This window comes from Pituophis catenifer, unplaced genomic scaffold, assembly GCF_029215685.1.
Source record: "Pituophis catenifer annectens isolate HBS135680 unplaced genomic scaffold, rPitCat1.0.hap2 SCAF_2, whole genome shotgun sequence".
In the NCBI taxonomy this organism is placed as follows: Eukaryota; Metazoa; Chordata; class Lepidosauria; order Squamata; family Colubridae; genus Pituophis; species Pituophis catenifer.
Window position 1 is genome coordinate 106,125,133 of NW_027256882.1, and position 15,409 is coordinate 106,140,541.

A 15,409-nucleotide genomic window follows, 5' to 3' on the forward strand; every position below is an offset into this window, starting at 1 on the left:
GGCAAGAAAAGTCATAAAATGGGGCAAACTCACTTAACAAATTTTTCACTTAGCAACATAAATTTTGGACTCAATTGTGGTCGTAACTCGAGGACTACCTATATACGGCCAGTGGGATTTGTATCTACCAGTTTCCTGGCTTGGTGAGAAACAACTGGCTATACTGGAAAACCTCACATCAATACAGGGAAACTAATGCCGGGACCCAAACTTCTAAGTCTAATGAGATATAGGCACACAGTTAAACATGTAAAGACTCTAGATTTCAGTCTGATAGACTTGTATAATTTTCAGTTTTGTCGTAATAAGCTTGTGTGATTTAAACAGTTTGGGAGTGGGAAATTATATTCATAATTATGAATATTAAATCATATATATAATGAAATATATATATATATGTTTCTTTGCCCTTGGCACACAGTCTGTTGGTTTTAAATGGTTGTATAGTTTAAGTATTTTGCTTCAGTGTGATGCACAAGTATTCTTAAAAGCTGTCTTCTATAACCTTGAAATGGGGCTTGTGAATATGCGCTTTCAAAGTGGGAAGCTCTATTATAGGCTGTCTGTGGCTATGGGACGATTCACTAAGATAAATGCTTTTCTAGCCATGTTAACAGATTCATTTTGTACGTAATGCTATGGTATGCCAATGGAATTGTTGAGGCTGAATGGACATTTTAGAGATGCAGTATATATTTTCCATCTTAAGTACTTTGTGGTCCATCTTTTTGTTTGTTTCTAGTATGAGAGAGAATCAAAGGGGACAAAAGGGAATGTTCACTGGCTGCTTAATTTTACAGGACAACTTTTCTAACGGAGGGGAGGAGCAGAAGCAATCTAATCAGGTGACACTGGCAGAGGAAGGAAAAGAATTGCGTTCTGGCCATAATTAGTCTTCGGTCCCAATTTGCTGTTTCCATTCTTCTTCAAGGCAACATACCAGTTCTTATCTGCGTGCATCTTTGACTTGTAAGTATTGTAATTGTTTTCTTCCAATTTCTCCAGGAACACACACTCTGCTGTTGGCAACTGCTAAAGAAAAAGAGTTTGGGAGCATTCAGAAGGGAAGCAAATACAATGACCAAAACCATTTATGGCATTGAAGGACCATCGTGATTGTGTTTGGATTGTGGAAGAGTTGGACTCTTTCTGGTCCAACTTTAGAACTAGGTGGGAAAGTCTGAGTATCTGCTGCCTTTTGGCAGGTGATAAAATTAACCCTTTTGCTCCAGATCCTTGCTGCTTAGCGAGGTACTTTCCATTTATCTTGCAAGGCTGATAGCAAGTCTTCCCCTCAATTCTTTTTTATTACATAGACCAGCAAAAGCTAGCAAACCCGATTATTGGATGGGCCTTATTTCATTTAGATTTAAATATGTCTCAGTTCCTTCTAATGGTTTCATCTTATCTGGAGGAACACTGCCACTTTCTAAAATGTTTCAGAATGTTGTTTTCAAATATTTCTCTTTCTTTTTCCAGAAATAAAGATTGGCCAAAAAACATCCACTCAGCAGCAAAAACAAGTGACATTTAATTGTGCATGTGTGAATGATTTTTGATTCCAAGCTATCCAAGCTACAAGATCTTTGCTAGCCTCAAAGCTTCTATCATGGAAACTTTATACTTACCGAGCCATGTAAGCGTCCATTGATATCCATAGCCAAGTACAATCCAGATCCAATGCCCTTTATGTACACCGCACCAAAATATTCTGTGCTGAGCAGTAACTGAACTATAGTTTGAAAGAAAAAAAAAGGAGGGATTATGAGTCACTGTTAATACATAACTATTGTTGAAGCTGTGCAGTGTGGACTAAGTTAATTGCCAAGACTGATAATATAATGGTGTTATCCTAGGAACTTCTGATTGCATGAAAATGTGTGTGTCGGGCATGGTTTAGCCTAATTGACTTGCCAAAGGAAGGATTGAGAACCTCATGCAGATCAGGGACCTCAACCTGCCAAGCCCGGTTTCCGAAGACAGAACCAAGGCTTTTCTGAATCCCTTCCTAGCTCTATACAAATATAATTGCATTAGCTTAATGGGCTGTGGAAAGTAAGGGCACTACCCAAGTTTATTTACACAGTCTGTACCAAGAAGTGTACTCTGTAACTAGGGTTATTCCACTGGCACATAACCGTTTAAAGAGTTTCCTCTGTAAATATTTTTTCATCAGGATGTCCAAGTTTAATAACTCATTTACAATAAATTCATTTCTAGCATTAGTTAGCAAACATACATTTTTTAAAAGAATGTGTTGGCTTGAAACTATTTCCAGGAGAAAAGAGAGAAAATTATAATTCAAGAGTGATACCTAATGGGTTTTTTTTTACCCCTAATCAGCCCTTCCTTCCTTCCTTCCTTCCTTCCTTCCTTCCTTCCTTCCTTCCTTCCTTCCTTCCTTCTTACCTCCTGCTTTCCTGCCTTCCTGCCTGCCTGCTTCCCTCCCTGATGTGTTCAGGAATCTTTCCCCAAATTGGAATTTTTTAAAAATGTGTTGAATTACAGTACTGTTTCCGGAATTCCCAGCTATGGAAAATATTAGCCAGAACTTCTGGGAGCTTCAGGTTAGAAAGAGAAGTAGAAGAAATAAATTCATACGTAAAAAACCAGAACTGAACACTAAATCAGGTGGTTGTTAGGAAATATTAACAAATTCAAAGGCTGTCATCACCCAACAGCTATGAAAACAGAATGCCTTTATGTGTGTGTGCTCCTGGTTTGCGAATACCCAGAATATCCGGCCATTTTCGAAAACCAAAGGCTGAATTAACAGGCAGCAGGATTTTTCTTACGATTTTATGACAACAAAAGCAAGCTCTTCAAACTTAGGGGTTTGGATTTTCTCAGTCATAGAAAAGCACAGACCCAAAAAGTGGGCAGGAACAAACAAAAGTAATGTTAATGTAGGACTTTTTTAAAAAAATAAAATAAATCCAGTTAATATCCTTACTTCCCAGGTTAATAATGTTCTTCTTCTGTCACTTGGAGCACTAAAATTCCTTGGTTACACTTGAAGGAACTCTGGGGGTTCACTCCTTTTTGAAAAAAAAAATCTTTTTAGAGTAGCATGCAATCCTAGAGCATCAAGTTGTACCTTTCATGCTGAAGTTGGGCCTATTTTGGGCAGCTTCAAAAAAGCCTGAAGCCTGGTCTGAAATGCAGGTATGTGTGATGTACATATTTAAAAAAAAAAAAAAAAGACTGGGGGAATGGAAAGCTCCATAAAAAAGTCGTCTTATACGTCTGAAAAAAATACCATACTGGAAAATTTCTCTATGGTTGCAGAGGGAAGACTTGAAAGAATGGCCTTACATTCAAACAGAAACTCTTGATCTTTTAAGGAGGCTTTAATTTGGATACCTGTCCTGACCAGTGCGACGGTGTCTATGGGGTTGGGGGTAAAGGAAAAAGTCAAGATAGCATCCACATCTACACACACACAAACACAGACACCTAGACACACAGACATAAACACACACACACACAGGCTGCCAGCCTGACTTTCTTTTTATTCCATTTCCCCTAGACCAGGGGACTGGATGTAATACTCCAGAACAGGGGTCTCTAACCTTGGCAACTTTAAGCCTGGAGGACTTCAACTCCTAGAATTCCCCAGCCAGCTTTGTCAAGGTTGGAGACCTCTTCTCCAGAAGGCTCCTACCTACTATAATTCATTGCCTCTCTCTATTTCATAGTATTTAAACATGTGTTGCTGGGGCTTCTATCCTTGATGAGCATGGAGACGATGAGAGACTTCCTCTATTAAACCTGCCAAGCAGGGGTGAAGTCGAGGAGGTTCTGACTGGTTCTGGAGAATTGGCAGTGGAAATTTTGAGTAGTTCAGAGAACGGGCAAATACCACTGGCAAATACCACGCTGTCCCCAGAGTGGGATGGGAATGGAGATTTTGCAATATCCTTCCCCCAGGAGTGGGGAGGGATGGAGATTTAGCTGTATCCTTCCCCTGCTATGCCCACCAAGCCATGCCCACAGAACCGGTAGTAAAAAAAATTGGATTCCACCACTGCTGCCAAGCATTTATACAAGTAGTTTTTCTCTCATTCTCATAACTCCTGTCTAGCTGATGGATGTGCAGTTGCTGATCTAAACATCTTCCCTTCTGTTGCCATGAAATTAGTTTCTTTTCTTATCTGGTGCGTCCATTTATGGGACTGATTCACACATGCATTCTGCAATGGCATAATGGCTTCAAGGTAGATCTCTTTTTTGGGTTGGAAACTTGAAGTGGCTTTCTGTGCATTTTTGGCATTTGTCATCATGGCTGTGCTACTTCTTTTTCTTGTGGAAGTTTTCTCTAGTTACATGGGAAACTATTTCACCCAAGCCTAGATGCTAGGTATTGCTCCTATTACTTGGTTTTGCTTGAAGAGAAGTTACAAAGCCGGTAGACTGCTTTGGAAAGCTGGTTATTGGACAATCAAGATAATGAATCATTGACACCTAGAAGAATAAGGGCCATAGGAATAGGCCAACATGGTGTCCATGATCATACTACCCCTGGAGTTCTGAGAGTTAAAGCTCCATACAATTGGATGAAACCAGGTTGAAGAACTGCTTTCTAGAAGAGAGATATGGTTTTGATTTACACTTTATATCTAAGCACTTTATCGTAAGTGTTTTGACGAGGCTACTGCTGGAACCTAATGTTGAAATTCAAAGTGCTGGCAAAAGCTTGTGTTATATTTTAGCCGCATTACACTTTCCATGCATGACATTTTAGTGAGTGGGAAAAGGCCTACAGCATGGATGGAAATGGCTGATTTTTAAGAAACCAACTCTATGAGACATGAAGAATTTGTTATATACATTTTTAGATCCTAGAGTGACCACAGGATATCAGCAAGTCCAGATCCCTGTAGGGGAGATCCAGAGGGGACAGTCAAGACATGAGGATACTTAGCCAAAATTTCTAAAAGGTGAGTCCCATTTAACCTATGTAGCACTGGGGATTAGGCTGCCTCTTTGGGCACGGATTCCTGATAAGTGATTTCACAGCATGTGGCATTTTGTCTTGTGCTTGTTCTTGAAAACTGGAAGCACACTTGTGCTTTTACAGAGTCTCTACCTTGTTTGCTTTCCTACCTCTATCACTTGAACAAGATTTCAGAAAGGCAATATGCCAGTTTACTCTACATTAGCGACTTCCTGCCTGTCCTTTGCTGTGTTTATTCAGGATGAGATCATCTTCATTCAGACCAGTGTTGAGGGTGCAAGCATGAGTATGTAAATGCTATTTCTAATAAACCTCAACCATAAACTGACTTCAGAAAAGAAGAGAGAGCAGAGCTGGGGCAGGGGCGGAAAACCAAGTGTTCTTGTGGCTTTTCTTTTTTTAAAATAAGTGCTTTTCTTAGAATTGGCCTGTGCATTTGACTCCATTTGACTTGGTGCACATCCTGCACCAAGGAATCCAGCTGGATTCCAGTTAATCTCAGCAATGCACAATATATAAACTGAAGTACAGAAGACCCTACTGAGAACCCAAGTTGTTGTGCTTGTGTGTGTGCTGATCAAACACTGCCAATCTAGATGTAGTACAAATAGTAGCAATAAAGCTCAGCTTATTATTCTTTCATCTTCTGCCATCATGCTACTCAGTTTTCACTGACAAGAAATTTCATCCCAGCATCAAATATTTCAAGGTTCTCATAGTATACATATGATTAATATATTAGAAATGCAGAAAAAGAGAAATGCTGAAGAAGACATAGATAAATCATGCAGGTATACTACAGAGTCATGCAGTTCATAAAGAAAACAGCCAATTTGTAAACCTGTAAAAGCATAAAGAAAGAGAAAGGCAGATTAACTGATAGCATGGGGAAACTTGCTTCCTATCAGAGGCCAAAGGCCACTTTTCTACGTTGCACTACCACTGAATAGATATTAGCGGAGATAGGGCCCTTCTAGATGAGATGTTAGTTGTACAGTCACTACACATCCTGATCTGATTCAGATTTATGTTGGCAACTTTCACTTGTTACCCACCCATGTTTTCGCACTGATTCCATATTTTTCTTTCTTACCACATAAAAATCTGTTGAATAATAGAAACATGGAATAATTGAACTCTATTTTTTTTAAACAAGTAAAGCTCATCTCCCTTGAGTGAAGCTCAGTTGTTGATGATCTAGCGCTTCAACCATGTAGCTTCCTTTGCTATGATACAGAAGTCATTTGCCATTTTAGGATTTCTCTTTTAAGTTAATAGTTTGGGCTAGAATCTTGGGATTACCCGAGAGTCTCCCACTCAATCACTGTGGCCTGCCAGTGGCCTGTGCAGATCGTGGCTGATCCCGACGACGAGGAGGCTGGTGTGGTGTCACCGACGCTCACGTCGGACAGCGAGGAGTCTGAAGAGGATGTGGTGCCAGAGGCAGAGCCTCAGCCAGGGCCTTCAGAACCTCCAGAGGCTCCTTCAAGTGGAGATAGCGAAGTGGAAGAGCCTCTTCTCAATGCTCGAGCACGCATGGCTGCCAAAAGGCAGGAGTGGCTACTCAGGAGGACGAGGTCTCCTCAAGAGTAAGGCTTCAGGATAATTGGCCACTCCCTTAGCCTATTTAAGTCATACACGGTTAGTAAGTTTCTTGCTGGAAACAACTTGTAATTATCATCAGGGCATTTTTGGAACAGTCTTATTGTATTTTGTTTTCTGGGCTGGTTGCCAACCTTTGCCGGACTTTGGTTTTTTTTTTTTTTTAAATTTGATTTATATGCCGCCCTTCTCCAAAGACTCAGGGCGGCTTACAATGTGCTCAGCAATAGCCTTCATCCTTTTGTATATATTTATACAAAGTCAGCTTATTGCCCCCACAACTGGGTCCTCATTTCACCTACCTTAGAAAGGATGGAAGGCTGGGTCAACCTTATTACTCAATTCTTGTTACTTAATAAATTTGATAAGGACCGTTGGTGTGTGTCAATATTTTCGGAAATCCGGAGCTGGGGCAGAACAGTCACTGACCAAGTTTGATCTGCTTAATTTTCAGATCAAATAAAGTCAGCTAAATGCAGCTATTGTGTTAGGTAGCACTAAATCTGGGACCATCTGCATACCAATAATAACCCTAATAATTACATCCTGTGATGATACCTTTAATACAGCCGCATCTGCCTATTTTAGGTCCTTAGGAAGGACTCAATAGGTGGAATCCAGCCAAATCCAGTCTGAACATCTGTCTGACTGTGCGATGAACCAAAATGATAATACCATCAAATATCCACATCAGCCACTTGATCGGTACACATACCAAATCCAGTCCGAGCATCTGGCTGATTGTGCAATGAACCATAATGATATATCCTGTAGCAATATCTTTAATATTATTAAACAACAATATCTACCTATCCCTTGTCCTTTGGAAGGACTAGGTAAGTGGACCAAAATCCCAAACCCAGCCTAAACATCTGACTGACTTTGCAATCAACCAGAATAATAATATCTCCCAGCTAAAGTCCCACTTTAGGCATGATGTCAGCTGGATGATCTTGGGCCACTCATTATCTCTCAGTCCTAAGAAGAAGCAGGGGATGGCAAATTAGTTCAGAATCTTGCAAAGAAAATGACAGGGGTTGTCCAGGCAATCACCAGGAGTCAAGATTAATTCAAAGGCACAAAAAAAAAACCAAGACAAAATAAAAGGGGGAAAAAATCCCAAAGGAGGGAGAGGGTTTCACTCTCTGCCTTGTCTCGTCTACTTCCTATCCTGATAGGGGATAAATCTCAGGCATCTGACTGGATGGGAGCCTGATTGATGGGTTACAATTTTGCTTTGTACCTTTCTTGTTACTACAGAAATATTTGGCCAGTGTGGTCCATTGTGAAGATTATTAAATCTGAAACAGGATTTTGCAGTGGCAAAAATCAGCGAACTTCATGCTTTAGTTAATAACATGTAAAAGAAGGGTTAAAACTGCATTTTGTCAGCTTCTCAGTCAACTGGGCATTTTTATTGAGTGTGGCACAAAGAGCAATAGCTTCGGATCAATAGACCAAATTGTTTGTGTCCTAAGAAATAAAGATTGACTCCTGCAGATTCTCTAGCCTTCTCATTTCCTCTTTCCAGGCTGTTATGGCACAGAAGAGGCTTTTCAGTAGATTCTACTCCCTCAGGAAAATGAATTGGAGCTGAGAATACATCCTGCACCAACAGACATAAAAGGCATTTTGTCTTGGCAAGACAACAGACTTTAAATTAGTGCAAAGATGCCACTTCAAACAAAGGGTATTATCAAGAAAGGAATGTCAGTAGAAGATTTAATATATGTAAAGGAGAGTAGCTACAAGCTTTAAATACTTATATGACATGTATATAGCTTTTGCTGCCACAGCAGAAACATGTCCGATTTTCCTGTAGTCCTCTTTAGAGAAGTGGTTAGTGGTACCACAATTGCTGGTGTAAAATTTCCTAAAAGGTGGGCTCTTGTGCCTGAAATCTAGATAGAAATGTTGCGATTGCATAATTTTTATATATACATACACATTACACGTGCATGCATTCATACAGAACATATGATGGGCATGTCTGTGACTGAGGTATGAAGATAGGCTCAGAGGAAAGAATCAGTTCTTCATGGACCAAGTCAAAGAGGATTTTAGAGCTGAGCCCATGATTTTCTCAGCCGTATAGACTGAATGATATTTGGCATCCCCTGCCTGTGATTCAGCTTAGCTCATGAGTGCCATTTCTTCAACCCTTTGCCCACTGCATGGCACTATTTTCAATATGTTTGTGGTTTCTCACTGTAATAATAGATGTGGTTAAAGGCATACAGGCAACTGTCAATGGATTTAGCCCAAATGAACATGGGTGCAACAGTGTAATCCAGACAAACATTATGTTTAAGACTGTGGAGAGCTTTTCCCCCCTCCAAATTATACATCTGTTAAAAATAACTAAGGGCCCAGTTAGACATTAAAGGGGATTCATGACTGTTGGATCAACAGCTGCCCAGATCTAGAAACAGCCTTTGTAAACAGTTGTAAGTGCTTTGTAATAGCACGGAATAATATTTTCTCCTATTTGGATCAATTAAGCTGCTTACTGTGGTTGTCATTCCTGTCCCTTGTGCCATCCACTTTCCCATCTGGAAGGATCCTCAGGAACTGACCACCATTGCTGCAATAAAGAAGTTTGGGCTGGTTGTAATCTGCCATTGGCAGGTCAAATTTTTCTGTCATGGCAGGAAATGTTGTAATTTCCCTCTAGACATCTCTTTTCCTTGCTTGGACTCAGGTCTTCAGTCCTGAAAAAGAAATTTAGCAGGATTTCACCAAAAGGAGACAAAATAGTAATGATACCTTCCATGTCATGGTATGTTCAAAGCGGGAAGAGAAGTTTCCAAGCATTATTTATAGACATTATTTTAGGTATTACCCACCTCACCAAAGTGTCATTCAACATACAGAGCAAGACAGTATGCTGTATCTTTGGTTCCCTCAACCTTTGAAAAGCCTTTTTGAATATGCCTACTGTATGCCATAGTATTAAATCAATAAAACGGTGTTTAATAAATAAAAACAAATAAGATAAAAGCAAGCAAGGGCCATATGTTTATGAGGTACCAGTTCAATCCCTATCTCTGTCAAGAAAGAAAATAGGCAGAGAGAAGAAAGCAAGCAAGACCTAAGATTTCCTGGATTACTTTTATTGTTTGTAATCAGAAATTGGCGGCTTCTGAAGAAGAGCTAAATGCTGTAGAATGGGCAGAATTATAGCACATATGCACCCAGAGTAAGATTTTGGCATAGTTTTCTGTTAAATGTGATGTTTTAGATCAGAGGTCTTCAAACTTGGTCGCTTTAAGACTTGTGGACTTCAATTCCCAGAATTCTCCAGCCAGCTTTGCTTTGCTGGCTGGAGAATTCTGGGAGTTGAAGTCCACAAGTCTTAAAGCGGCCAAGTTTGAAGACCTCTGTTTTAGATCTTTCATTTGTTTCCCATGTCAAATGACAGGAAGCTGCATTTATAATTAGAGGAGGTTCCAACAAGGGAAAAAGGGATCCAGAACACACATGCACACACATACACACGTATAACTGAAGACTGTTCCTTATTGTTTTGATTAAGTATTAAACAATTGGCTCTTTTTCAAAGCAAACACCAGACATGGGAGTGGTTAAGAAAAATGTGGGTTTGGGTAACAGCAAATGGGCAAATCCTTTTCACTTCTCTGAGGACTTCCTCAGGTCACGTTTTCCATTCACCTCATACGGCACCACAAAATAATGCTGGCAGTATTATCAGCAACTGTTTGATGCCGGTATGTTGCCCTATTACAGTTAATTGAAGCAGCAATCTCTAGGCCACCTAAGAAACCAAACCATTAGCATATTTGTTTTCTGAAAATTGACCCCAAAGCTGAGATAAACAGAGTAGCAAAAATATAGAACAAGAAGTGAGACATGTTGTTTCAACCACCTACAGATTGCAGATAATTTCAGATGCCAGTGGGAGCTTGGTTCTTGCCGAACAAATCCTGCTGAACCTTGGAACAGATAGATATGGATAAATGTATGGATCTATATCTGTACAGTATCTACAGTATATCTATCTATATTTATTTCTACATCAACATCTATATCTATATATTACCAGTGCTAAAATAAGGAGGGGTAGACTAGGGTGCTGTCTTGATGTATTTAGTGGCCCCATGCTCCAAGGGCTCTTCTGAAATGGTTTAATGGAGGAGCTTGCTATCCTGTTTTCCCCAAAATAAGACATCCCCTGATAATAAGCCCAATCAGGCTTTTGAGTGTATGGCAATAAGGCCAAGCTCTTATTTCAGGGTTCAAAAAAAAAAAAAAAAAAAAAAAGACAGGGTCTTATTTTTGGGAAAACAAGGTAGTACATTTGGAAATAAGTTAGCAAGTTCCATTTTCTCCTTTAAGATTCATCACTATTTTCAGAATCTGTCCTTGCTTGTCAGTGGCCTGTGACTCCAGCAGAATACTTGAATGAATACAAGCTCCTGCCCCCATTGTTATACTGTGATCGATGTGAGCAGTGTTTTCTTAATTTTAGGCAGTGGTGGGTTTCAGCCAGTTCGCACCTATTCGGGAGAACCGGTTGTTAACTTTCTAAGCAGTTCGGAGAACCGGTTGTTGGAAGAAATCTTATTTTGTTTTTTTCCACTTTACAGAGCTAATTGTGTAAGGAAGGCAGGAAGGAAACATTCTGGTGTTGTTTCTAGCCTAATCTTTATTGCCGTGCTTACAGAAACTGTCTCTCTGCTTAACCCTTATTACATTGTAACAGATAAGTTGAAGTGCCCATCAATGTGAGTGAAGTTGAATTGGCCATGCCCATAGTCACATGACCACCAAGTCACGCCTACCCAGCTGGTCATTAGGGCAGAGAACTGGTTGTTAAATTATTTGAATCCCACCACTGATTTTAGGCCTGTGTTTTTGGTATTCCATACATAGATCTACTCTTGGCTTGGCTGTTGTAATGTATTTTCTGATAAGGTTTTGGGTTTTATGGAAATGAAAGTGAACACACACACACACGCTCAAGAAGGAGCAAGAGTACAGACCAAAGACAACATGACAACCCTTGTTTTTGTCTTGTTGAAAGCCTAATCATTTAATTATTCAAAATGCTTGGGCAGGAAACATCATCCATGGTGAAAATTTCTTTCCGAATCTTTGCAGCAAAAATGAAACAAGTGAGACACAAGGAAGGAAATACGTAGAGCAGCTTCTCCCAATCTCTTGCTGTCCAGGCTGCAATGCCCATCAAAGCAGGGGTGAAATCCAGCAGGTTCTGACAGGTTCTGGAGAACTGATAGTGGAAATTTTGAGTAGTTTGGAGAACTGGCAAATACCACCTCTGGCTGGCCCCAGAGTGGGGTGGGAATGGAGAAGCTGCCACGCTCACCAAGCCATGCCCACAGAACCGATAGTAAAAAAATTTGGATTTCACCACTGCATCAAAGGTATTTGGAGGGTGAATGGCTATAAAAGGAGAAGCCATGAATGAGAGCACAAGCAGACACTCAAGATGTTCTCTTACATGATGGAATCCATGACAGAAATAAAACTAGATTTTATGTTCATATACATATACATATACATATACATATACATTCATGGATACTATGAAGTTCACATTCCAAACATAAAGAACTAGAATCTCCAGTAATGCCCCTATCCTGGATTCACATTTTAAAAAATGTCTATGTATCTGAAATTAAAACTGATTTATAAAAAAACGTATTTAGGGTATATTGGCCTCCCTAAAGGATTTATTTGAAAGGATATAGATCAGATTTTTGGGGGTGATTAATTATGCATTCTTAAGTGTATTTTAGTATTCTGTAATTTTTTCTTGTAGTTCATAAATAATACTTGAAAAAATGAGAGTATAAGCGCATAGGTGTTTCAAAGTTATTTTGGGTAACATCAATTGCAAAAAAATCACTGATCTTAGTTGATTAGTAATCTCACTCATCCAAATGTTGGGCTGTGGCTTGTCAACTCTGCCAAATGATTCTTCAGTTATTCAGAGCTTCATCTGGAACTTGTCTACAGGCTTCTATGCCACTGTTTACCTAAGTCCCCCCCCCATAGATTGGCAAATGATCCTGTTGCAGTTTTGGTGGATGGATGGATGGATGGATGGATGGTTGGGTGGGTGGGTGGATAGACAGATGACGTCTTTCAGTTCCAATTCCTTTCACAGGTATGTGTAAGCTTATAGAACAAAGTTTATTGGAACCATGTCGCATTGAACTAAGGGGCATTTACTTGGAAGGAGAACCAGTATAGTGTAGTGCTTATAATAACAGAATAACAAGTTGGAAGGGACCATGGAGGTCTTCTATTCCAACTCCCTGCTCTGGCAGGAGACACTATACCAGACAAATTGTTCTCCAAACTCTTCTTAAAAACTTTCCAAGTTGAAGCACCCACAATTTCTGGAGGCAAGCCATCCCACTGATTAATTGTTCTAACTGTCAGGAAATTTATCCTTGGTTCTAGGTTGCTTCTCTCCCTGATTAATTGAATGTTGAATTTAGAGCCAGGATTTAAAAATCAAGGTTTAAATCCACTTATAGCCATGGGAACTCATTGAGTAGTTTAGTTTAGTTTAGTTTATTCATACTTATATGCCACCCTTCTCCCGAAGGACTCAGGGTGGCTCACAAAGATAAAACAACGGAACAATAAAATTAATACTAAAATAATCCAATTACAATCCCCAAGAAGTTAAAACTAAGACTCCCAGCAGATCAGGCAATTTGTTGGAAAAACCATGTCTTCAGGTCACCGCAGAAAGAGAGGAGGTCGTGGGCCGTCCGAAGCTCAGTGGGTAACCCATTCCAGAGGGTCGGTGTGCCCACAGAGAACGCCCTCATCCTGGGCACCATCAGCCGACATTGTCTGGCCAAAGGCACCCAGAGGAGGGCAGTCCTATGTGAATGCACTGGGCAGTGGGAGGCCCGTAAGAGGTGATCCTGCAAGTACCCCGGGTCCATGCCATGGAGGGCTTTATAGGTAAGTACCAACACTTTGAAGCTGATTCGAAGGACCATCGGTAACCAGTGCAGCTCGCGCAGGAGTGGTGTAACACAGGAGTAGCGGGAAGCTCCCGTAACAACCCGTGCGGCCACATTCTGGACCAGCTGGAGCCTCCGGGTGCACCACAAGGGCAGTCCCATGTAGAGGGCATTGCAGTAATCCAAACGCGAGATAACGAGAGCATGAGTGACTGTACATAGGGCATCCCTGTCTAGGAAGGGGCGCAATTAGCGCACCAGGCGAACCTGTGCAAAAGCCCCCCTTGTCACGGCCGTCAGATGGTCCACCAAGGACAGCCACGAATCTAGGAGGATGCCAAGATTGCGAACCTTTTCAGAGGGAGTAAGCAACTCCCCCCCCCATCTGGAGTGATGGGGTACTAGACCATGAGATGCCGGCATCCACAGCCACTCAGTCTTGGAGGGGTTGAGTCTGAGCCTGTTCCTACCCATCCAGACCCTCACCGCCTCCAGGCACTTAGACATCACAGAAAGGGCATCCCTGGATTGATCTGGGGTGGAGATGTACAGCTGGGTATCATAGGCATACTGATGATATCTCATCCTGAAACTGCGAATGATCTCACCCAGAGCTTCATATAGATGTTAAAGAGCAAGGGTGAGAGAACCGACCCCTGAGGCACCCCACAGGTGAGGGGCCTCGGGGAGGATCTCTGACCCCCTGCACAAACAAACTGCGTATGGCCTGAGAGGGAGGAGGAGAACCAGTGCCCCCCACCCCCAGCCCCCCGAGTTGTCACAGTAGGATACCATGGTCGATGGTATCAAAAGCCGCTGAGAGGTCAAGTAGGACCAGGATAGAGGAATAACCCTCATCCCGGGCCCGCCAGAGATCATTCACCAGGGTGACCAATGCCGCTTCCGTGCTGTGTCCACGCCTGAAATCCGATTGCTACGGGTCTAGATAATCCGTTTCCTCCAGGAAGGTTGTGCCAGTTAGTTTCTGTCACCCTAGATTATCTCACAAGTATGTTGGGGGAAAAATGAGGACAGTATTGTATTTACCACCCAGTAAGAAATGTAGGATGTAAATCAGATCAGATCAGATCAGATCAGATCAGATCAGATCAGATCAGATCAGATAAAATCAAAAAATCAAATCAAATCAAAAAATCAAATCAAATCAAAAAATCAAGTCAAATCAAATCAAATCAAATCAAATCAATCATCTTTTAAAAAGGAATTCCAATAGTATTAGGCTTCCTAAGAAATGCAATTATATTAAAAAAAATATTTGAAAGCTTGTCTTGCATGGTCCTTCATTTTATTTATTTTTGTTCCTAGTTGAAGAAACATTATTAACATTCTGTGGCTACAAAATGGCTTGGAATAATAGTGCAAGGCAATCCATTACTGCAGATTAATGGAGCAGATTAGAAATAGGGCAGTTTATGGAATTTGGTTTGGCTGAAATGTACTTTCAGATATGTTCTGTCCAAAAAAACAGTTGTTCTTCATAAGTGTACACTTAAGAAAAGAACACATTTAAAATGTCAAACAATTTTCATCTTAAAAAGTACAAAATCCATATTAAAGTTGATTTTTTTCTCACTTTTTCAAAAGCAGGATTGTGGTTTGCTTCGCAGGATCTCAGTAGTTTGCCATTGTAAGGACATCTACATAAACCATGATTGTCCCAAAGGTGCTTTTTTTCAAGAGGCAATCGGACTTTCTTGTTTTTTTCTTTGAAGACATTTTGCTTCTCATCCAAGAAGCTTCTTTAATTCTGACTGGAGGAGGAATGGAAGGATTTATATTCATTGCCGACAGCTGGTCATTTGCATCCTTTTAGAGGGTCGTTGAAGCACTTGGAGGGTTACTCAGGTGACCCTGAGGACAC

At 40.7% G+C, this 15,409-nt stretch overlaps 1 protein-coding gene across 2 annotated transcripts in view; it reads right to left on the reverse strand.

Annotated features, from left to right (window-relative positions):
* Nucleotides 1-252: 252 nt before the first annotated feature.
* Nucleotides 253-15,409, reverse strand: part of FGF1 (fibroblast growth factor 1) — a 49,913-nt gene continuing 34,756 nt past the window's right edge. For both annotated transcript variants that reach the window (XM_070933936.1, XM_070933935.1), the window contains 3 exons: nt 9,070-9,270; nt 1,629-1,732; nt 253-1,032 (listed from right to left, as the gene is read on the reverse strand). In XM_070933936.1, coding sequence (XP_070790037.1) covers nt 838-1,032; nt 1,629-1,732; nt 9,070-9,205 — 435 coding nt within the window. In that variant the 5' untranslated portion in view covers nt 9,206-9,270 and the 3' untranslated portion in view covers nt 253-837. The remainder of the gene's footprint in view (nt 1,033-1,628; nt 1,733-9,069; nt 9,271-15,409) is intronic.